This window comes from Pygocentrus nattereri, chromosome 5, assembly GCF_015220715.1.
Source record: "Pygocentrus nattereri isolate fPygNat1 chromosome 5, fPygNat1.pri, whole genome shotgun sequence".
Classification (NCBI taxonomy): domain Eukaryota; kingdom Metazoa; phylum Chordata; class Actinopteri; order Characiformes; family Serrasalmidae; genus Pygocentrus; species Pygocentrus nattereri.
Genome location: NC_051215.1, coordinates 47,028,706 through 47,054,873, shown reverse-complemented (window position 1 = coordinate 47,054,873; position 26,168 = coordinate 47,028,706). Strand labels below are relative to the sequence as shown.

The window sequence follows — 26,168 nt, the reverse complement described above, 5'->3', positions numbered from 1 at the left end:
GCCCCTTCTTTTAAACTAAGGCACGGTCTGGAGGTTAAATTGGATTAGAGCTTTGTTTTTGATGTTCTACAGCTTTGTCAGTTATTTTAGAATCATCAGCAGCTACTTTCATTCTGGCTACGTCTAAAATTTCATATATACTATGAACACAAGCAAACATTGATTCCAGTCTTTTGAATGGAAGTGTATGTGCCTAGATCTACAGCTGTAACTTTAGCGCTCTGTAACAGTAACGCTCTGCAGATTCTGTCTTTGATGCTGTGAGTCAGGCTTTGCATTCACAGTCAGATCATGGTGATGAGGAGACGCTGCAGAACACTCCACTAACACAGCACACCAGCAATAACACAACAGGACAATACACATCCAGCACACTGATTACTGTCCTACTCTGCCAGGAACACATGCAAACACATACACCAGCGTAAAAATGAAGAAACATAAGCAGACCTGCATACACACCGGTGTTCTAAAGTTTGGAATCACTTGTCATATTAAAGCTGTCTATTTCATGCAATAGAAGCATGCAGTGTAAATTGATATGATACTAGAATTAGTCGTTTAAAATGTTTATTTTTGGGAAGCTATTTAACAGTTAAAAACATACTGTAATTATACATTTATATAATTTCGTGTCATCTATCCCACATTGAGATTTGATCATCACAAAAGGCCGTGGCAGGCATTCATTTTATTCTAAATGACTATGGAATCATTTACATTTACAAAATGTATTTGTTTCTACTTCTACCGATTTGTTAACCAATGAATTTACAATGTTCCAGTATCATATTAGAATCATTTTAATACACTGCGAAGAACATGTTTTTATATTATTGAAAAATGTGATTTCAAACTGCTGAACAGTAACGTATATGCACAAAGACTCTCTTTGAGGTGGGCACTGCTGTAGAGGACCACTAGGGAGTGTTAGAGAGCTCAGTGTACATACAATGTACAAGTGTGGAACAGTTGGATCGTCCACCTCAAGCATATGAGTGACGTTTCGTGACGTATAACTGCCATACGTGACAGATGGGTGTGTGTGTGTGAGAGCAGCTGGAAGTGAGGACAGTTTATGACTAATAAATGCATATTCACCTCCAAACTGTGGTCTTACTGAGTATGTATCTTGGTGAGTGGGAAGGAGGGTGAGTGAGCAAGGTTGTTTAGATGTGGCTTAATGCACTTCAATGTCTTCGGCCAGTCTAAAGGAAAAAAAAACACCAGCGATACAACTACAGGCATATACAACTTTATTTAAAAAGTATTTTATTTTAGACTTAATTAAAATGGACCAGTAAGAAAGTGCAAGCTTGACAATGCATTCAGTTAAAAAGAGGAAATGACTGAAAGGCAGCAGATGAAAACCTCCAGCGTATTACCTTGACCAGTGCTTTTGTGTGGCCTGTTTCTATAGCCACAGACCACCTGGCCATATAAGGTTTGGTCTACTTCCTTTTTCACTTCTCATTTCACTGAAATCCATGTAGAACTTCTTCTTTTCTCAGGTTAGAGTGCCTCAGGGGTTTTTTCCCTGGTCGAAAACAAAAATAACCTCTACGCTGACAAAGCCAGTGGAAGTCATCTTTAAGTGGACCCTCAAAGAATTTCACCCCAATACTTCATTAATCAAATCAGTCCAAATTTCAACATCCATTTTGCAATGAAATGGTCACTAGTCTAGACTCATGCGTTCATCCATCGATCTATTTCGTTCACCTATTCATTCATTCATTCATCAACTGAGAGCATATTTTCTTTTTAAAAGCAAAGGCAACTCATTCTACTGTATAATAAGAAGACAGTATTCTGTCACATGGCTTGGACGTAGTCCTCCTGTTCTCCTGCCTGCTCGTAGGCAGCATTGTCCTGTCTCCGCCGCCGGCCTCTGGCTGCACCCCTGTCACGGCCCAGCGAATCAGAGCCCTGTGAGCCAGCATCCCTCTCCGGCTCTTCCTCACTCTGCCTGCCCTCATCTTCCTCACCCTCCACATCGCTCTTGTCTGTATCGGACTCGTCAGAGTTCTCCTCCTCCAGGTAGCGGTAACCTTTGACCTGCGTGGGAGAAGAACGTACTGAGATGGGAAGCTGACTGGGCCAGTGAATGGTGCAACTCTTACCTAACGCTGGCCTGAGGAAAAACTAACATACACAGCAAATCACTAATGAATTACACTTACCAACAAACAATTAAAACTCCATTTGCTGTAATTATCTGTTATATAAAAACAGCAATTTCCTGTTCTGTATATTTAAAGTCAACCAGCAAAGTTTGGCCTTCACTTCTGATACTTCTAACACTTCCCATTTCCCTCTGCATCAAACAGAACACTGTTAAAGATCAGCAACAGGTGTTAATACAGTCATCAAAGTAATTTCGTTTTTTATACTGTAACGTTGACAGGAGAAATTGTAATGGCGCATAAAATGAACGTGAGAAGAAAGCAAACCACACAACACAAATAGCTCAGTGTTAAATAACAAGTGGCCTGCTGACTCACCTTGTGTCGTGGACGGGGAATCCGTGGCAACCTGTAAGGAATCTTCTTGGCTAAGCGACGCTCCATCTGCCAATAGCACAAGCCTGAAACTAACAGCGTAACCAACAGGATCGCAAGCTTGGCCTAAAGTGGGAGAACCAGACAGATAAAGAGACGGTGTGAGGGAGAAAAATGAAAGAATCTATTTTATCACCTGTTCATTAACATGTTATTTTAAACTAATCCTGTACTGATTTCGATTGAATCATTTGTAATTTTACTATTTTGAATGGAGAAATGTAAGCCATTATGCTATTGAAGCTTTAGTGATTATTAATTATTATTATTTTTGCACAAACAATTCTCCTCACTAGATTAAGTGATGAGGAGTTAAACACTTGATGAGTTCCAACACTTTATGCCCATTTCCAATTTGCAGGGATACAAATTTAGCCAGTTTAGAAGTTTTCCAAATCAGCAAACAGAACACAGTCTAAAAAACTACATGCACACACACACACACACACACACACACACACACACACACACACACACACACACACACACACACACACACACACACAAACACACAAACACTTGTTTACCCTCATAGGCAGAGCAGACCAAAGGTAGACGATAAAAATGGCGATGGCCTGCCACCAGTGATAGATGGTGTAGACAAAGTCTAATCGCTCTTTGTCCTCATAGAACATTCCCAGCAGACCTGCACAGAAACACACATTTCAGAAACTTCGTGAAAACTATGTAAACGAGTTTTAAGAAGAAATTTCTTCTCATGAACAGTTGTTGAATGAGGCCCATTGTACCTGGAGTTTTGGTGGCAATTTTCAAATGTTGCACTACTTCTGCTTTGTGTCTGCATGTTCAAATATTTTGACATGCATCGTAAAAGTGTTTTAAAATCATCATGATATATTATTGCCATATTGCCCCCCAAGCAGCAGGTCGATATTTTGAGAAGATCTGCAATTTTTTCAACATTGTTAGCCAATAATTTAAGAAACTCAGTAATTTGAATAAATAAGTAATTTTTTTAACCAAATAGTAAATCAATATATTAAATCATTAATCTTTTCATTAATCTTTGCTTCTCTGGAATTCCCTTGGACTTTTCATCATAGCAATACAACTGTAAGTTCTTTGCAATGTGACTACTGTATATGAACATCTGATGAAGTCAAACTTAACTCTCTACAAAGGAGTGACCTCTAATGGATAATGGGAAAGGCTTCATATATTACCTGTCCTGGATGACACATGGCAGACCTGAAGTTCAAACGCACCAGCAAAGTTCACTACTGGGCACCAAAGTGTTTCTAGATACGTATTGTGTGTGTGTGTGTGTGTGTGTGTGTCCTACTCACTGCTCAGTCCAGTCTTGTTGAGAGCAGTGCCCAGACCCCAGAGGGCAACTAGCACCAGTAGTTGTGGTAACTGGTCAGGCCTTCGAGGGCTGGAAGACCAGCACATGAGAACCACCAGCAGGACCAGGTGAACAGCCGCCCCACCCAGGAGTAACACCTGTCTGGGCAAACGCTGTTGCACAAGAGCCATTGAGAGGGATGAACAAATAGAGGACGACAGTCCGTACACCATCACCAACAACCACAGCTTCTCCATCCCTAACGCGCACACACCGTATGACTGGAAGAAGAAAGGAGACACAGAGAGAGAGAGAGAGAGAGAGAGAGAGAGAGAGAGAGAGAAGGGCACATTACTTACATTAACTTACATGTTAATTATTTTAATAGAATTGCTTATATAATGTTCTATAATCTCAAAAATTTATGGTTGCAATTCTTACACCATTTACCCACTTCAGATGTAAATACTCCAAAACTATAGGTGAAAATCTGCAATTTGCAATTTCATTTCAGCTCCAATATGCAGACAGCTCAAATAACATTAACTTTGTTGATGAATATTGATAGACTTGACTGTGTTCACAGATGCAAAGCTGACGTAAGTAGGACATCCACAGTTCTCAAGTCTTGGCACACTCGCTGAATACAATCTATATCTTGTTTTATTCCATTTTTATTAATTCCCATTCTAAAGGTCTAATTTATTCATTTGTATCCATCCAACCAGAACAATAAAACAAGCTACTGCTGTTTTAACAAAGTGAATCACCCTATACCTTTTTCTGTCTTGGTATGGTTGACAAAACTGAACTAAACACACTGACCAAATATAACGTTCTTTCATTCTCATACTCTCACAATAAATGTACCCTAAAATCAGCACAAGTGCTTTATGTGATGGTTGGAATGGAAATCATTTGTTGTGCTTTTGCTCACCAGTATGAGTCCTTGGATGGCAAAGAGCACCTCAAAGCCAGAGTAGATGAAGAAAGGGCAAAGCATCCGCAGGCGGTAATCACGCAAGTGTTTGAATGGCATCTGAAAGATGTTACCCCAGCCAATACTGCGCAGGTCAATCTCCTCCGTGGGCCGATATGCAGCACCACACACAGCCAAGAACTAGGAGAAAGAGAACAAGATATAATGTCACTGTCACAAAGTGTCTATACTGTCTGGATTTTCTGAGCTATGAAATGACCTCCTCTAGAACTTCCAAAACAAAATGTAAAATATACTGGAGGCTCAGTGGAAACAACTTAATAAAGGAGTGCAGAAATATAGAGAGTGCAGATGCTTCTCCAGGCAGGTGTACTACACGATACAGAGAGGCATTTCAAATCCTATCACGCTCTGTGGCATATAATATGGATCAGGCCCAGTTATCTATGATTTAAGATGTTGAGAATAAGACATCAAAGTGACTTTTGGCAGGAGCTTCAGTCACAAAGATTGCTCAACTGTCTGGAATCACATACCACTGTTGCCAGAAGAAAACTTCCAAAATGATAACTTTACAGGAGAAGGAAAAAACCTACTTGACTTTTAATGTAAGTTATTTTGGGTTGTTTCTTTTAGTCCATTCATCAAAAAAATTTACACATAATACAAATGCAAACATGTATTTTCAAATTATGTCAAAAACTTGGAGATACAAGGTTTTCTTACAACAACGATATATATGATACAATCATATATCTTCTTTCATGATGTTCTTGACAAATGGGTGACTGCTTATACCAAGAGAGCAGTACAGGTCTTAATACTTGTCTCCTACAATGAGTGGTCTGGTGACTCTGTTGAGCTTTTGGGGGCATTTTTCTGGCATGGTTTAGGTCCACTTGTCCACTTATAGGGAAATGAATACAAAGTTAGTCTGATCGTCTTTAACATTTCATCCTTTCTCTTCCAGAAATTAGACAATGCTCAGTTAGAGAGCACTCTCCACCAAAATCAACAAAACACTGAAACTGAGTAATATCTTTTGAAAAAAAGGTGTTCCATCTCTCCAGTACCGTTCTGGAGAATCTATGCCAAGGAAAGCTGTTCTGAAGGCTTGTGGTACCAATGACCTACTAAGAAAGGTTTTTCCTTTCTTCACCCATCTGTATGAGCAGCTCCAATCCTGTTCCCTACCTGACATTCCACCCACGTCCACTAACAACATTCGCGTCAGTCCCTTCCTCTGTTTTACCCCCACAGACCCTGCATATATTCATAATCGTGAAATCAAACACCTCCACTTACCCACTTCATACTGCATCAGCTTTTTACCTATTATAAAAGCCTGCTTCTGTGTCCTCTCAACTTCTATCTCCTACATACCAAACACTTCACTGGCCTCTTGTCGAGGTTTCCATCCCTCTGAAGACTGTCATTCTCTCCAGTTCTCAAAAGCCCTCTCTTAATTCCACTGTTCCTTTACAGGACTTTCTCCTGTTTTCTTTCAAATGTCTTACAGAATCTAGAAGCCTTGTCTTGTGTCTTGTGCGACTGGCACAAGTCATTTCAGTTTGGATTTCTTTCCCACCACTGTACTGAAACGCCCCTTTGCCTTTGAGTAGTAAATGAGCTCTTTCCTTCTAAAGACTCAAGACTGTCTTAACATTCTCCTTCTTCTTGGTCTCACTGCACCTTTTGAGATTTTTAATCATGACGCTCTTATTTCTCTTCATTCTCATTTAAACATTTGAGATACGGCTTAAATCTGGCTCAGAATTTACTTGACTAAGAGGCAGCAATTTTCTTTCCAGCCGGAGTATTACCATTTCTCAAGGTGACCCACAGGTACCTGTTTTAGGCCCTCTTCTATTCAATTTTGTACACGCTCCATCATGGCTCTGTTTTTCTTCAGCATGCAACGATTGCTTATAAAATGCACACTTATCTCACAGCTTAACCAAAATATCCTCTCAGATTCAATTACTAAATAAAACTTTTGTAGGACATTATACATTTGATATATATAATTTACATGCTGTAAAAATTCCTTAAGTTAGACACTGCTCCTGCTGCTCTCAGACAGGTCAGCAACCCCTGACTAGCCTTATATAAAACTATAATTACTCCTTCCAATATAGTTCAGTATCCTGGTGTTATTCTTGACACTATCCTTTTTTCAGACACATATTCACCCTAACTAAATCAGCATTTTTTAACGTTTGTAACATTATCTTCCTCTGTTCCCTCCCTCACCCTTATATAAGAAATTAAAATAAATAAGCAAATAAACATGACATTGTTTTCTCATGATACTGATGCAGGAACGGCCTGTGACTCATAAAACAAGTGGTATTACTGAAACTGTCCCCAGACCAGCAACAGACAACATGCGGCTTCTACCAGGCTTAGATGGCAGGTGCCTAATTCAGTCCACAGAGGGTCTAAAATCATGTCTAAAAGTATTTGTCCTTACTCCCCTCATCATCACCCGACTTCACTTAATAACATCATCTTGTTAACAAAGAAGGAAGTGTAACCAAAGAAGTCAGCATGATGCATGAATGAAACTTGAAGCTGCAGACACTGGAGCCCTCTACGGGCTGTTTAGAGTGCAGAAAAACAGCCTAATGGATTATTCAGAACTGTGAAATTGTTTCTAACTAAAGTCTTGACTAAAGTCAATGCTGTACAGCACTGTGCTAAAGTCTTACACACCTAAGCAGATGGGTAAGTGTGTCTTTTTGCCAGTAAATTTATTTGAATGAATACAAATAAACATAAATACTGTAAAAAGTAATATCTTGTGAAGGACTTTGGTGTTTCTCCTTGATGCCACCACCAATTGCATGGATTTGTGCAAATCCACCACATACACATTTCATTTAATTCAAAGAAGCTTTGGTTGAGTCCAACCAAGAATTAGACTAGAAATAATACTCATTTGGAAATGGTGAAACAAACACACTGACATAGACTGTACTGAAGGTTGTCAGAATTCAAAACACATTTCAGACATTTAACTTACTTCAGGAATCAGACAAAAATCATTTTGTTTTGAGTGACCCTATACCTTAACCATGTTTATTTTATTAAATTAATTGATAAATTATATTTATCATTATTATATTATCATTATAATTATATTTTTCACTAGCAAAACAACCATAACACTACCAAAACTTTTTAAAATGTTTCAGCAGTTAAAAGTCTAGCTAATTTTGAACATAATTTAAAAAAAGGCTAACCAGTACATGTCTAGCAAAAACAGCTTTGAATAGCTGTACACACAATAAAACTATAATATGACTAATTGCAGAAAACCTGTTTCTGTAGTGACAGGGCTTCTTAAGGTTACAACTGATTTTCAGACTTTGCAACAGTCGTGTTGTTTTGAAGTAAACTGTTTACCATGTTTCCACCGCATGGCTAAAATAAGGCTCCACCTACAGACTAAAACTCTTTAAAACTCCTCACTTCATGCGTTTTGAGTATCAGGATTATATTCGGATAAGGCCAACCCACATAAAAATGTAATTGTAAACGCACCCCAGACACATTTAAAACAGATACAAATCCGATCGCTCAGACACATTTGAGCCCGATTACTGCAACACAACCAAAAGTCCTCCCCATGCAGTACGCCACTGGACATGTGATCCGGGCCTACAAGGAATACAATCATGGAGCACACACATGGTTACGGACAGGCCGTAACAAAATGCTTAATAGCAATATAGACAGAGAATACTGTACAAAACAAGCTGCAGAACGACGAGGCTGAAGTGATAACCAATTGGTAAGTGGTTGCTATGATTTGCATGTTCTGTCCCTCACGGCATTGGGATTTCAGTCTGACTAACCAGAAACGCATTTGATTACTAAGTGCATGTAAATTATAAATGCATGTGGCTGAAATCTTATCCGAGTACAATTCAGATACTAGTTACATGAAGGGACCAGGCGTAAACAGGATTTCTATTTTTCAGTAGTGACATTAAAATAGTTTTTATTTAAAAATTAAATATTTATATTAAAAAATGTATATTTTATTTATAATTTTACATTTACAACATTAGCAAACACACAACATTGAATACACTCCCATATCCCACCCCAATCCAATATCAAGGCAACAAAGAAAGGGAGGGAGAGGATAAAAGAAAAACATAACTAAGGTCTCTTTAACTTGTCCAAGAACTTATTCCACATCAAATCAAAATGTCTCTGAGCTTTTTTATCACAGCATCTCAATCTCTCCATCTGGACAATGTGTGTCATCTCAGATCTTTTAAAACAAGGGGCTGAGGGTAATTTCCAGTTAAGAAGAATGACCTTTTTGGCAGTGACCATACTGGTCATTAGAACCTGCTGCTGAAATTGTGAAAAATCATCTGTAGGCTCAGAATAGCCACAACAGGGTCAGGAGACACTTGGATATCAAGTACATTAGAAAGAAATAACAATATATTGGAACAAATATCATGCAAGACTGGACAAAATCAAAACTGATGATCCAAGGTACCATCTGCAATCTCACACTTGTCACAAAGTGAAGATACTGATCCGTAGATCCTAAATAGTTTAGTTTTTGAGTAATGGAGTCTATATAGGACCTTGAACTGTATCAGCCTGTGCTTTGAATTAGAGCAATAGGAGATTCTGGACAGACTCCCTTCCCAGACCTTCCTGGACATAGAAGTGACAATAACTGCAGCCCATGCCTCCCTGAAGCGGTCTGGGGAGGAAACTTAGATATTAGGTGCTGCGAGTAAGTGTTGATAAAAGAAAATAACTAAAAAATGGATCATCTGTTGGTTTATAAATGTAATTTGGAATGTTTTTGTACATTATGTCTGTCCTGCAAATAACGAAATAAGTTTGCATGAGGAAGACTATATTTCTCTCTCAACTGTGCAAATGATGCACATTTATTTTCTATATATAGATCATCAATACTAGATAACCATTTTTCAGCCCAGGTGGAAAATGCATGATCCATAACAGAAGGCAGAAAAAGATGATTAAGGAAGAGAGGCGTATGAATGGAGCAGACCTTAGATAGAAAAACTAGCAAAGAAGATCCTGTAATTGACTTAACTTACAGATCAACCCAATATGGCCTATCCTTTGACTGTACGAAGATCCCAGTTTCCAAAACATAAGAGCTCTAGCATTTGCAGCCCAGTAATAATGTTTAAACACTGGTAAGGCCAATCCTCCATCTGAATAGGGCTTTTGTAGATGAATCTTAGAAATATGTGCTGTTTTATAACTCCATACAAACTGCATTATTATTGAATCTAATTGGTTAAAGAACACAGCAGGCACAAAAATGGGGAGGTTTTGAAAAATATACATCATTTTGGTACTATCATCATTTTAATTGCATTGACTCAGCCTATCATAGATAAAGGAAGCAGACGCCAACGTTCAATGTCTGCCTTAAGTTTATCTACCATGCTTAAGAAATTTAACTAAAACAAAAATTTGGGATTCCTTGGCACAAGACAAATAAAATATTCATCAACCAATTTAAATGGTAGCGTATTTAAGAAAAGAGGATCTAAGGTTCCCATCAGAAGCAAAAACTCACTTTTGGCCCAGTTGATAGTATATCCTGATAATTTACCAAACAAATTTACATAATTTAAAAGACTAGGAACTGACGTGGCAGGATCTGAGATGTACAATAATAAATTATCAGCATAAAGACTTACCAAACATTCCACTTCCCCAAATTTAATACTGTGTATTTTTGGGTGATTCCTGATTCAAATAGCCAGTGGCTCCAAAGCAATATTAAAAAGCAGAGGGTTGCCTTGTCACACCCCTCTGTACAATTTAAAAGGAGAAGAGCGGTCGTCGTGGGTTAATATAGATGAAGTCAGTGCAGGTATAATATGAGGATGTTATACCTGTCCCCAACAACGACTGCATGTAATGAAAAAGTCTCCAAAGCCAAACTGATTGAGGACATTAAACATATATGGCCATTCAATTTGATCGAATGCCTTTTGAGCATCTAGTAAAATTATGGCTTCAGCCGAAGCTACATTACAATCTGAGTAGAGAATATTCAGCAGAAGCCGGACATTACAAAATGAAAATCTATTGGGTACGAACTCTGTTTGGTCTAAACGCACAATTTCAGAGATAAGTACTACCAGTCTAAGTGCCAATATCTTTTTTGATCAAAATTCAATAAAGAAATGGGTCTAAAAGACGCAGGATCAGTAGCATCCTCCCCCTTCTTTAAAACGAGACATATATTAGTCTCATATAATGTATTTGGGAGTTTTCTATTTTCCAAAGAATCTAATAACATTCTCAAAATCAGTGGGGCAAGTTTAGAGGAGAAAGCTTTATAGCTATATACTCGCAGCCAAACCCATCAGGGCCAGCAGCCTTACTGGATGGAAAGGACTTAACTGCCCGAAGAACATCTGTCTCTGTAAAAGGAGAGTCCAGTGTATTTTTTGCAACATCTGAAAGTTTAGGGATGTCCAGGTCATTTAAGAAACTATCAAGATCTGCATCTGAAGCCGTACACCTCGAAGAACAGAGATCTGAACAAAATTCTTTAAAACAAGCATTAATTCCTTTTGAATCGGTAATAAGGCTACCACTTTCTGACTTTATCTTGTAAACTGCCTGCTTTGCCAACACACCTTTTAATTGTCTGGCCAATAAACATTCAGGCTTATCGCCAAGTTCAAAGTATTTCTGTTTTAATTTGATTAATAAAGATTCAGCTCGCTTACTCAGAAGGGAATTATACTCATATTTGAGATGCAATATCTTGTTATAGTCAGACTGCAAAAAAGAATTTCGTCGAGTCTGTTCAAGTAATGTTGTTATATTGCGTATTTTATATTTCTTCCAACCTTTTATTCATCTCCTGTTTCTTGAAGGATGCTAAAACATTGCCCCGCATGATGGCTTTAAATGTCTCCCAAAGTATTGAGACTGACACCTCACCTGTGTCGCTGAAAGCTAAAAAAGCATCGAACTTTGAGTTCATGTATGTTACAAACTCTGGATCTGTAACTAAGCGAGGATTAAAATGCCAGCTATAGGTCTTGTGCACGTGAGAGTAAAATGAATAGTCCCTGTCTGTTGGATGCTACAGCCTCCATATGTCAACCATATTTCTCATCTTCATCAGGTTGTTCAAAACCTTGGCTGCAGCCGGGATAGTGGGTGGTCTTGAAGAGAGGCTGTCCATATAAGGATCTAAAAAGCAATTGAGGTCACCTCCCATAATGACAGGGGGTGATGTGTCGGGTATAAGAGCAAAACGGGGGTGCTCTCTCCTGAGATAGAGATGAATCCGAGCAATTATAGCGCATGGCTTAGCCCCCTCGGCTGACTGTGGGCGCGCACTCCAGTGAGGTCAGTCGACTATGATAGGTGTGGAAAAATTCTCCTGACCAAGTAGCTTTGGTAGCAAATCTGCCACAAATTCCGTTGCTCTGCACCCTCCGGGATGCCAGTGATCCTGATATTGTTCCGACGTGACCTATTTTCCAGATCATCGCCCTTGCATTGCAAAAACTCACACCGTTTCTCAACTTGATGCATCTGTGACTCGAGTGTGCTGCCATTGTGTCAAGTCTCTCTGCAAACTCGGTTTGTTTTGTCTGCACAGCCTGTAGGGTTTATTCGATAGAAACAAGTCGAGCCAAGATACTATTCTGTGCCTCCATTAAAGCTTAGCCCAAGCTGGTGGAGATTCAGAGCTTGTGGCCTCAACTGCCTCTTCGTTAGGCAATGGAGCCGCCATGTCGGACTGGCTACGAGCCTCTGGGGACTTCTGTTTTGCCATCTTTGGTGGCAAATTCACATTGGAAACTCTTTCAAACTGAAACCAACAGCACTAAGTACATTCCTCACTTACATCAATGATGTAAAATTATGATGAGTAGCCAAAAAAGTAGGTGTCGAAAGCAAAACATGACCTACTCCATGGCTGCTCATTAGCGCCCCCCAAGTCATAATAAATTTAAATCTTTCAGCTTTACTTTAAAAGAAACTGAAATGAACGTTCCAAAGAAGTTGGGACAGGGGCGTGTTTACCACTGTGTTACATCACCTTTCCTTTTAACAGCACTCAATAAGTGTTTGGGAACTGAGGACACTAATTGTTGAAGCTTTGTAGGTGGAATTCTTTCCCATTCTTGCTTGATGTACAACTTCAGTTGCTCAGCAGTCCGGGGTCTCCGTTGTCATTTTTGCGCTTCATAATACGCCACACATTTTCAATGGGAGACCGGTCTGGACTGCAGGCAGGCCAGTCTAGTACCCGCACTCTTTTACTGCGACGCCACGCTGTTGTAACACATGCAGAATGTGGCTTGGCATCGTCTTGCTGAAATAAGCAGGATGTCCCTGAAAAAGATGTTGCTTGGATGGCAGCAGATGTTGCTCCAAAACCTGTATGTACCTTTCAGCATTAATGGGGCCTTCACAGATGTGCAAGTTACCCCTGCCATGGGCACTAACACACCCCCACACCATCAGAGGTGCTGGCTTTTGAACTTTGCGCTGAAAACAGTTGTCCTTTTCCTCTTTGGCCCGGAGGACACGACGTCCATGATTTCCAAAAACAATTTGAAATGTGGACGCGTCAGACCACAGGACACTTTTCCACTTTGCCTCAGTCCATCTCAGATGAGCTCGGGCCCAGAGAAGCCGGCGGCGTTTCTGGGTGGTGTTGATATGTGGCTTCGCTTTGCATGGCAGAGTTTTAACTTGCACTTGTAGATGGAGCAGCGAACTGAGTTCACTGACAGTGGTTTTCTGAAGTGTTCCTGAGCCCATGTGGGAATATCCGTTACAGAATGATGTGGGTTTTTAATGCAGTGCCGCCTGAGGGATCGAAGGTCACGGGCATTGTGTTGGTTTTCTGCTTTGCTGCTTACTTGCAGAGATTTCTCCAGATTCTCTGAATCTATTGATGATATTATGGACTGTGGATGATGAAATCCCTAAATTCCTTGCAATTGCACGTTGAGAAACGTTGTTCTTAAACTGTTGGACTATTTGCTCACGCAGTTGTTCACAAAGTGGTGAACCTCGCCCCGTCCTTGCTTGTGAACGACTGAGCCTTTCAGGGATGCTCCCTTTATACCCAATCATGACACTCACCTGTTTCCAATTAACCTGTTCACCTGTGGAATGTTCCAAACAGGTGTTTTTTGAGCATTCCTCAACTTTCCCAGTCTTTTGTTGCCCCTGTCCCAACTGCTTTGGAATGGGTTGCAGGCATCAAATTCAAAATGAGTGAATATTTGCAAAAACTATAAAGTTTATGTGTTTGAACATTAAATATCTTGTTTTTGTAGTGTATTCAATGGAATACAGGTTGAAAAGGATTTGCAAATCATCGTATTCTGTTTTTATTTATATTTTACACAACGTCCTGACTTCACTGGAACTGGGGTTGTATATATATATATATATATATATATATATATATATATATATATATATATATATATATATATATATGTATATATACTGGGGTTGTATATATATATATATATATATATATATATATATATATATATATATATATATATATATATATATATATATATATGATTGTATTATTTTCACAAGTTGAAATTTAGGGGTTACGGTTTGGGATGGGCATCTAGCAACAGAAAGTACCCTAAAATGATGATTTTGTATATATTTAGCTTATTAAAATCTCAATTGATGCCTTCAATAGATCATAAAATGATCCTTGTAAACATTCAAGGTCTGAAAACTTTGGACTTTTTTTTTACTCTGGCACCGCAATTTGAACTAATCTGGTAAAATGATATTTTGATATTATTTGTATTTATTTAAGTGCTTACTGCCCAAAGAAACAGCTTTTTAAATATAGTTTTCTCAGGTGCCTAAAACCTTTGCACAGCAGTGTATGTGAGTCTGAGGAGGAAAGATTGTCTTACAATGATCATAGCGATGAAGGCAGCTCCCATTAGAACACTCTCTACTGCAATGAGGTTTGTTGAACGAGGCAAATGTTGCAGAACAGTCTTGTTGAAACCCTCAATTATCTTCTTCCCATCTGCACCTGAGCAAACCGGAGAGACAGAGAAAGATGATTATTCAGATTCAGATAATTAATGATATTATGACTGTCATTAAGATTATAATTATGACCGTTACTATGAATGCTTATGATTGCCATCACTGTTGCTAATGTAGTGTGTTATTGTTACAGATAGAGAGAGAGAGAGAGAGAGAGAGAGAGAGAGCAAAACTAAAATATGAGAAATAATCAAAATAATTTGAAAAACTAGTGTTGGCTGAATACTAAATACACTGTACTAAATGCATTCAGTAACATAATCCATTACAATACATAAAAATTAACATACACAGAATACATTTAAAATACATACTGATGTATTTTAAATGGAATTTGCATTTTCTTTTGCTTTAACTGGCTGTCAGTTTTTTCATGTAAGTCTTCTGAGCATATTTTATGAAAAATTCACTTGAAATGAAGTTATGACTGTTCAGTTTGATCAATTCTCAAACAATTTAGTTAAGCTGATATTAATAACTGATCATCACATTGATTTATCAGTCTATTTTGGCTTTAGCAGAGCTCAGTAAGACTGAGATTAATAACCGATCACATTGATTTATCAGTCTACTCAGGCTTTAACAGAGCTCAGTAACACTGAGATTAATAACCGATCACATTGATTTATCAGTCTACTCAGGCTTTAGCAGAGCTCAGTAACACTGAGATTAATAACCGATCACATTGATTTATCAGTCTACTCAGGCTTTAGCAGAGCTCAGTAACACTGAGATTAATAACTGATCACATTGATTTATCAGTCTACTCAGGCTTTAGCAGAGCTCAGTAACACTGAGATTAATAACTGATCACATTGATTTATCAGTCTACTCAGGCTTTAGCAGAGCTCAGTAACGCTGAGATTAATAACTGATCACATTGATTTATCAGTCTACTCAGGCTTTAGCAGAGCTCAGTAACACTGAGATTAATAACCGATCACATTGATTTATCAGTCTACTCAGGCTTTAGCAGAGCTCAGTAACACAGATTAATAACTGATCACATTGATTTATCAGTCTACTCAGGCTTTAGCAGAGCTCAGTAACACTGAGATTAATAACCGATCACATTGATTTATCAGTCTACTCAGGCTACTCTAACAGGAACTTCAGTTTGTAAAGGCTATAAAGAAGACATTTTGAAGTTCTTATGTGTCACAATTTTAAAACACCTAATAAACAAGCATGGTGTTTATTTTAAAGATTTTAAAGATACATATATATATTTTTTTAATTTAGTAGGTACATATTCTAAAAATATTCTCCTCAAAATTTTAAAGGAAATTCTATTCTGAAAACTCCTTTTACTAAATGTAATTTGGTCTGAATACAGATACTTAATCCCTGTATTCTGAGTATGTATTTCCAGTACTCGTATACCCCTGCATCTCAGCCCTGTCAGTAATACAATAATTTCTTCATCTTATTGGAAGTAAGCAGTTAGACTACATTCTATCTAGCTTTTTTGGCAATTTCTTATAAAGATGTGACAAACTAATTTAAATGAATTATGAAATAAAATGAAACCTCAAAATTCAAGCAATCCCCAAACTCACACTGTTACTGCCCAAACAACTATCTTCAAAATAGTAACTTCACAGGTGAGGGAAAAAAAGTAAAGTAAAAAAGTAAGTTAATGCCACGACATTATATTCAAAGCTATTTTCGAGCATTTCCATTGGTCCAATCATTAGATTTTCACACTGTAAAGGGCCTGAAATGTCATATTTTTACCAAAATAAAACTATAATTTTGCTGTGCATGGGGTGAGTGTTGCACTATTTCCTGACAAGCTGTAATGGAATTTTGGAGGCACCTTATCTATAGTTGGTGGACATATTTTCCCTTCATCTCATTTTCAAATGAAGTAGAAAAAAATGTAAATTGTTGTAATTGTTGATAGCAACATCATCATCATACTGGAGAAAAATCTTAACATAGAGGCGGAAAGAGGAAGTGAGAGAAGAGTGAAGTTTACCACACTGCTTGACGTTGTAGAGGGTGTGCTTGTATTCACTTAGAAAGTCATTGAGGAAGAGGATCATGGGGAACTCAGCAAATACGAAACTCAGCTGCAAAGACACACACATGTATCATCATCGCATCATCACACCTGTATGTTTGCGTGCATTCACTGACCTTCACGCTCATCAAGAACAAACACTGATCAACACTTTTATTTTAGGGCTTCACAGCGTATTGTTTTAATTGTTACTGGATTATACAGAACATGCAAATGGGGCCTCAAACACCTGCTGTGAGCATCCAGGCTGAAAAATGTTCAAGATGTGTTTCTGTAGATGTTCCGATGAAACAAATTGTTCATGAAATCCAACAAAGGTTGTTTATTTTGGTCAATGTAATGCAGGTCGATTTCACTAATGCATTTTTCCATATATTGTGACTGCGACATCTAACAGTAAAATTGCAAAACTGGTATTCTGTCCACATCATGCAGCCCTAGTTTCTATATATAGTCGTTTTCAAAAGTTTTTGCGCCACTGATCAAATGTTTTGTTGGTTTTCTAAGCGAAAATAAGTTAATATTCTCTACATTACATTTTAATGCACAGTCACTGTTTACTTACTGAATTTGACATATTAAGGAAAAGATAAAACATGAAATGCAGACTGTGTGAAAGTTATGGCATCCTATTTTTTATATAATTTTATGTTTTTTTTTTTTTATTAAGCTCAGCAAATAAAAAGAAATTGTGCACTACATTTTACAGGAAAAAATGTGATACTATTTTCACTTATAAATCAACAAAACAATTCAATCGGGGGTGTTCAAACTTCTGCATGTAACTATGTGAGACCAACCCACATACAAACGCACTCAACAAATCCTCACATGGAACAAAGCACTCACATGGAAGATGATGTAGAAGACTGACTGGAAAATAATGACATACTGATGGCAGGCTCCCTTTGGCACTTTCTTCTGCTCCTGCACATGCTCCTCCTTATAGTTCACATATTCATAATATTGCTGGGCCATCCTATAGCACATCACATCATTACACACCACATCATAACACACACACATAGTAAGGAAACACAGCTGAGTGTATTACACAGACACTAATGTTCTACACTTGATTACAGCAGGGGTCTTAAAAATCAAACTACCTAGCAACCACTAGTTAGGTGGTTGCCAAAGGGGACAAGTTGAATAAAATGTGAGGCAAAAAAATTCCTTTTTAAAAGTACAAAGACATCAAGTCTTTAATAAATAATTTAGTGTACAATAAAATCAAGTAGATTTCTAGAATTACATGAGACAAATATGAGACAATTACATATATATTATATATATAGATAGATAGATAGATAGATAGATAGATAGACAGACAGACAGATAGATAGATAGATAGATAGATAGATAGATAGATAGATAGATAGATAGATAGATAGATAGATAGATAGATAGATAGATAGCATTGCCATTACTGCAGGAGAAGTTCTTGGTAGTGCAGTATATCTACCATTGTAAGCCCACAGACTTAACTATTGGTCTAAATTAGAATAACGATAAAAGATCGAAAAAAAAGGTAGTTATAGCTAATGTAGCCATGCCTATTCAAAGCTGCATCAGGTTTTTATTTAAATGGTTAAATGGACACACTGTCTGGTGGGTGAAGCACATCTATCCATCAGATATAAATATTTAGCTGCATAAAAAATGTTTTGTGGGCTGGTTTTAAGGGTCAAATTGTAAAAATATGTGATGGGCCACAAAAAGCTCTATGGTTTCCAAGGTTCCACTTCTTTTCTAAGACCAAATTCTTACACTTCCATCATTTTTCAAAGACCCGTTTTAGAACGTCCATAACTTTAATACAATCAGAGTTTAATATTTATCTGAAGTAACTTCTACTGCACTGCTTTTAATTTAAACTTTTAATATAAAAAGTTCAGCAGAACATAAAGACTAGAAATGATGAAAGTATATGGTAATGTATATTTTGCTGCCTATGCGTTTAAGAATTCAGCAGACACTAGAAACCGCTAAGGTAGCTCAAGCACTACAAGACAATCCTACATAATAGAATCTCTCATCAGAAGGAAGAAAATGAAGCTTCCCAAACGTTTTTATTTATTTATTTTACTAAAATCCAGGACTGGTCATGCATTTTTAAAACTGACTTTTCCAGGTTTTCCAGGACTTTCCGGAGTTATCCAGGATTTAAAATGAGCCGAGTGATTTGAATCAGGCCTGTCGGAGCAGGAGAAACGCAAATTTGCTCAGTGCCTGGAGCATCAGGGCTGTGCCTGAACATCAGTGTCGCAAGGTCTAATTCTAACCTCAAAATAACGCAATAACACACCTAATCCAGCTGATCAAGACCTGAATACTAGAGCAAGGTGCGTTAGGTTAAGGTTGGAACAGGGCTGGAGATACTTGCTGTACAGGACTTACAAGAGAACTTCACCTTTGTAAACATATTATTAATTGGGTTTTATAACATTCATTGTTTTATGATTTTTACTCTCTTATTTAAAAGAACTGTTCAGTGAAAAATCAATCACCATTTCATTAACATACAGTGGAGAGAACAACATAAAAATGTACTGACCCAGCAATACAAGTTTTCCTCTAATCATTCTCCAGTTACTTTACCTTGTAATGTAGTTCCCTAGTGAGGCCCATAATGGAACTATGGCAACACCAATGGCCACAGCTGACGGCACCAGAGTATAATACCGTTCCCAGTAATTGGTAGAGACAAAGAGAGCATAGATGCCAGAGGCAAGGAACATCATCCATTTAGTTCCCAAAAACCTGAAAGAACCAGAGAGAGAGAGAGAGAGAGAGAGAGAGAGAGAGAGAGAGAGAGAGAGAGAGAGAGAGAGATTTGTTAGCAGTAAGCTTATTTTACAGTTTGTTTGTCGTTCTGTTATTGGGTTCTGAATAATAACCACGTGGGTGCAGGGGAAAGAAAAGTCAGGTGCCCCTCAGTTAAACTATGTTGAGGGTTTTCTTAAGTTACAATTAAGCCTGGCATTCCATCTAGAAACTTTAAATACGTTTTAAAGAGTATGTAAGACATTGCAATATTCATGTAATGAATATTCAACAAATCAAAGGCGATAATGAAATTAGACTTGCGCAGTCTCATTATCGCAGTTCCAACTGCAGAAGGAGGGTGAGAAAGCTAGAAGATGAGAAGAAGCATATTAAAAGGCTAGGGAGCAGATGCACGCAGAAGGAAGGAAGGAGAGACATGAAGAATGACTTATCAAATGATTATATAATTATTATAGCGTCACCTTTTAATAAAAAACTTCATAACTTTTTGATGTTTTTCTAATTCGATTATCACTGTTTGACACCAGATACACTATTCAATGGGCAATGTTTGACCTTTTACAATCAATGGACCAAAAGAAGTGCCCCAAAATGACATCCATCCATCCATCCATCCATTTTCTAAGCCGCTTCTCCGTCAGGGTCGCGGGGGGATGCTGGAGCCTATCCCAGCAGTCTTCGGGCGAAAGGCAGGACACTCCCTGGACAGGTCGCCAGTCCAGCGCAGGGCAGACAGACAGACACAGACAGTCACTCACACACTCACACCTAGGGGCAATTTAGCATGTCCAATTGGCCTGACTGCATGTCTTTGGACTGTGGGAGGAAACCGGAGAACCCGGAGGAAACCCACGCAGACACGGGGAGAACACGCAAACTCCACACAGAGAGGACCCTGGCCGCCCGGCCGGGGAATCGAACCCAGGCCCTCCTCGCTGTGAGGCGACAGCGCTACCCACCACGCCACCGTGCCGCCCCTCCCCAAAATGACAATACATTGCAATAAATCTTGTTAAGAAAGTTTGTTTTCATTCTCCTATCAGGTAATGACAGACATTTCAAGGATTTCCTTATGATATGTATATATACATGTACTGGCAGTCAATAAGATTTGCATGTATGCATGAACAGCACTCTGCGAATCTTTTATGCACCTAAGCAAACTGTTTAACACCATTATATCAGCAGTTATTGTGTTTCTGCTTGTTAAAACACAAACATTACAATACAAACAAAAAAAACAAACACAATAAAAAGCAACATGAGTTTCATGTTTTCAAAATACTAGAACACATGTTTGGTTCCAGATTTCTCCTTGATGTCCCCATCAAATTTATATTCCACCAACAGCTCTTCTGATTTAACATGATAAAGAACTGATAGAGCAAAACTTGTTATTGGACAGTAACTACGAAACCACAGTATCAGTAAAACAATACCAGGCAGCCAAAACGAGAGGTTTAGAAATGGTTAAACAAACACATTAACATACATAAAAGCATTTCTTGTTGTATAAATGTTATTTATACAACAATTTATATTTACTTTAATAGGTGATAGCTGATCGGACACCACCTGTGCAACAAGTCCAGTCGTTAAATTTCCTCACTACTAAATATTCAACTGTCAACTGTCAGTGGGATTATAACAAAGCGGAAGTGATTTGGAACGACAGCATCTCAGCCAAGAAGTGGTCAGCCATGTAAAATGACAGAGGGGGTCAGCGGATGCTGAGGGGCATAGTGCACAGAGGTCACCAACTTTCTGCAGAGTCAATCACTACAGACCTCCAAACTTCATGTGGCCTTCAGATCAGCTCAAGAACAGCGTAGAGAGCTTCATGGAATGGGTTTCCATGGCCGAGCAGCTGCATCCAAGCCTTACATCACCAAACACAATGCAAAGCGTGGACTGCAGTGGTGTAAAGCGCCGCCACTGGACTCTAGAGCAGTGGAGACGTGTTCTCTGGAGTGACCAATCACGCTTCTCCATCTGGAAATCCGATGGATGAGTCTGGGTTTGGCGGTTGCCAGGAGACGGTACTTGTCTGACTACATTGTGCCGAGTGTAAAGTTTGGTGGAGGGGGGATCATGGTGTGGGGTTGTTTGTCAGGAGTTGGGCTCGGCCCCTTAGTTCCAGAACTCCTTCAGCACCAAGAGATTTTGGACAATTTCATGCTCCCAACTTTGTGGGAACAGTTTGGGGACGGCCCCTTCCTGTTCCAACATGACTGCACACCAGTCCATAAAGAACTTGACTGGCCTGCACGAAGTCCTGACCTCAACCCCACAGAACACCTTTAGGATGAATTAGAGCGGAGACTGTGAGCCAGGCCTTCTCGCCCAACATCAGCGTCTGACCTCACAAATGCGCTTCTGGAAGAACGATCAAAAATTCTCATAAACACTCCTAACCCTTGTGGAAAGCCTTCCCAGAAGAGTTGAAGCTGTTATCTACACACTTCACTTTTATTGTAAGTGAATGGAACCAGACATTTTTCCAAGTCATTTGGGGTCATTTCTTTCAGTCCTTTCATCTTCAAATTTAAAAACAATGTAAAGGACAACAGACATTTTCAAAATATGATAAAAACTGAAAAACAACAAAAATGGAGATACAAGGCTTTGTTCTGACAACATATATATTTAAGATGGCACAATACCACTTTGACTTTTCTAATACTGATACCAAAACTGAAACTTTGAGCTTCGGCTGATAACAATCCAATTTTTCTTCTTTACGCACTGCTAAGCTTTCAAACGGGCCACTTATAATTAAATATATTTTAATCTAATAAGATCACATTATATTGAGTTACTAACATACTTTAAAAAATACACTGAAAAAGAAAAAAAAGAATACGTCAGATAAAGAATCAAAATATGTTTGTTTTCTCACTGGATGAGGGGGTGGGTTTAAAGTAACTTTCTGTGGGGCCAAATCAAATGTTAACATTCGTTCATGTGAGCATCTCTGTGTGACTGCCAGTGTTATACTGCATATATATATACATACACACACACATATACTAGAGACGGTACGATGCAACACCTTCCTTTGTAATAACGATACTGAAAGCTTGAGTATCGGCTGATACTGATCAAACATTTTCAAACTACTCAGCTTTAAAATTAGCTATATTTTAACTCAAGCACTTCACTTAAAATGAGCATCTAAAAATCTAAAAGTGGACTTTCATGCTTAAACTACTACAGGATTTAATTGCATTTATTCTTTTTTCCTTCAATATCCCTCTGGTATTTTCTACTGATATCGGTCCAGTACTGATACCTGATACCTATCTATCTATCTATCTATCTATCTATCTATCTATACACACAGACACACACACACACACACACACATATATATATATATATATATATATATATATATATATATATATAGAGAGAGAGAGAGAGAGAGAGAGAGAGAGGAACAAAGAGAATAGTACCGGATGAGTACAGGTGTATAGAGCAGGCCTACAATAGGAGTGACATTGATGCCCATCAGCATCTTATTGTCGATGTCCGTCAGGCCCAGACTGCCATACTTCACCTCTCTGTAGGTTTCATCATAGTGCAGGATCAACTGCATCTGCAGAAGACCTACAAAACACAGAGCAAATCAGCACTGCACATCAGAGCTACACTATATTAACCACAACTCCACTGAATAAAGGTCACTAAATGGGAACCAGTATACTGAACATTCACAATTAAGTGTCCTTCATCTGTACTGTTCATGGGCTGAAACCTAAATACCCAAGGTGGAACCCACCCATGTAGACACTGTAGACGATCATGCCCCCAAAGCTCGCCCCCACCACGTTCTTCACCACACCCAGCCTCTTCCTCCTGTAATACTTCCTTTCCTCCTCTTCCTCATCATAGTCCGGGTGCGGCCCCAAAAACTCCTCTACCTGCCAGACAATTACTGAAGATTAGCCGATGCAGAAAAGGATCCAACCACAGAGCAGGGGTGCCAAACAGTTTATAATAGAAAGAAAGAATCTAATAAGTCATATATAGAATATAAAAATGTGTTCTCTCATTGGGAGAGGAGGTGGGGTTATGGTAACTTTCAGAGGAGGCCAAATCAAACCTTCTCATGTACTAATTTTGGGTACTCCAGGCTTAACACTGAGTAAAATTTCTACCAGAAACAAGTTGAAATAAGAACGAATATTTTTGGCCAAAAATTAGTTTGACATCTTAAAGTCCATGGAGCTGTCGGGTGGCCTTACACTTATAACTTAAGAATAACTCATACAATATCAAACCAGAAATATTTTCGACGATTCACCACCTAAAACAGAACAGAGTGTTATTTTGATACGTTATCAAAAGGATGTAATCATTCAGTTCCCTCATCTATTACACCACTCTGGAATCTAAGCCTCATCAAGAATAACGTCATAACAGAGATGGGGAAAGTAATCTAAAACCACCTTCCAACAGAAACACAGAACAGAATGAAATCACACATAAATATTAATCAGGGACAAATTTCAAGAGCTGAGCTAAGAAGTTTTCAGAGCTGAAAACCCTTTTAAAATATCATTTAAATGTAAATCCTTTTGCTCTGAGTGACCCCATACCTCAATCATACTTATGATATTGAAACCAATTATTAAACATTCCTTTTTTGTCACTACCAAACCAATCACAACACTACCAGAACTGTTCCAAATGTTACAATTTGTGTAACACATCGAATAGCTTTGAATATTTGATTTATTTATTTATGTTCGAAAATCTTAATTGCAGAAAATCTGTTCAGTAGTGACAAGTCGTGCGTATTTTTAGACACATTTACTTCAAAACAACGGGATATAACTGCTCACCATGTGGCCATGAGGGACAGGGATGCAGCCTGACTCCCTTCTCTAAATCACATGGGCGGGGCTAAAATGTCCAGACTAAAATGATGTGTTTTGGTAGTGGCATGAAAACGTGGGACAGGACTTGTTAGTTTTATTATTCATAAAATAATCTAATAAATCCAAATCTTTAAACTTTCCTTTTAAGATTAAGTATCATTTATACAAATACTATAAAAGCAGATTTAGAATATATTCAGCTTATTTATATACAACTCCCTTCAAAGCATGCAGAAGAGCACAAGTCAATCTCAGTGGAACTAGGTAAATATGAATATTAATCTGCATTATGAATGTATCTGAGCTCTGTGTACAGTGGTGAACACGTGCCTACCTGCCCCTGTATGTTGCCGTCTGGTCCTGCAGGCTGCAGACCCTCAGCTCCGTCAGCAGGGGGCGCAGCCTGCAGCTCTGCCTCTCGGTACACATTATCCTCCGTTATCACTGCTGCCATCTGCCGGCCAAACACAGAACCGCGCACCACAACGCAGTTAATGTCTGTTTTACTGACGAAGACAAACGAGAACGACGCACAAACACGCTGACAGCCGATATCTGAACATGAGATTTAACAGGAAGGTTCAGTTTTAACAAAGCTTCATTAAGGCCACCGTAACACTAACCTGGAGAATCGTAAGGTCAGCGTGTTTGCAAAGACTCAGACTAGCATTAGTGTTTATACAGTAAACACAGAAAACCTTTAATGAAGTAATAACAGCTTATTATAGGCCCAGGCATGTCTCTGCTCTCCCTGCTGAAAGACAAAAAAAATCACAGAAACCATTAAAGGTTCCTCTCCTGGCAGGAAACTTGGTCTCTAGTGGCAACTGGGAATTTTCATTAGAAAGGAAAGCCACTGGGTTCAATCCTAACGGCGAAGATTAACATGAAGAATCTAAATCTACTTGCTTAACGTTAACAGATCTTTCTTACCGCCCAGTTTTAGTGTTTCTAAATTTCTCCTGTTATGGGTCAAGTCTCGGTGGGCTTTACAGCGCAGACCCTCCTGCAGACACTGACTACACGTAAAACTGCTGAACCCACCTGAGCTCTGATCCACTGACGCGGCCGAGACTATACGAGCAGAGCCCCGGGAGCGAGTACGCGGCTGCCGAGGGGTGAAGTGAGCTTGTTCATGCTGAGCTGCAGGACTTCTGATCAACACGGGGACCGAATTAAACACGCGAAGAGGAAGCGAAAGTTGCTCCCTTTCACTTCCCTGTTCTGGGGAGCTGTTAAAGCTGCAGTGTCCCTCTGTACTGAGGAACAACAGCCAGCTGGGAGGGCCCAAAACCCTGTAGTGGTCAAGATCTTGACCACCAAACTATATATTTTGGGGGGGTATATTTCTTGCCTTTCCAACTACAGGTGATTTAATGGTATTTTAAAGGAATCAGAAATGTATGCCAGTGTGTAGATGTTCTTTTTGTGCCTAGAGCTTGTCTGTGTGATGGTCAAGGTCTGGCTCGAGGGAAGCTATCAGAGTCAGGCTCTACACACACACACACACACACACACACACACACACCTTTCATCTCAGTTGATTACACTTCATCTTCAG

The 26,168-nt window shown here is 38.8% G+C and overlaps 1 protein-coding gene across 1 annotated transcript; it reads right to left on the bottom strand.

The window, feature by feature from the left end:
• Nucleotides 1-1,239: 1,239 nt before the first annotated feature.
• unc93b1 (unc-93 homolog B1, TLR signaling regulator) lies at nt 1,240-25,829 on the bottom strand. Its single transcript, XM_017710171.2, has 13 exons — nt 25,652-25,829; nt 24,942-25,061; nt 23,506-23,647; nt 23,180-23,333; nt 19,536-19,697; nt 17,784-17,913; nt 16,890-16,983; nt 14,767-14,891; nt 4,805-4,987; nt 3,869-4,148; nt 3,089-3,207; nt 2,505-2,627; nt 1,240-2,058 (listed from the first exon to the last, which is right to left on the bottom strand). The coding sequence occupies exons 2-13, from the start codon at nt 25,059-25,061 to the stop codon at nt 1,816-1,818; spliced, it is 1,875 nt and encodes a 624-aa protein (XP_017565660.1). The 5' UTR covers nt 25,652-25,829; the 3' UTR covers nt 1,240-1,815.
• Nucleotides 25,830-26,168: the final 339 nt, after the last annotated feature.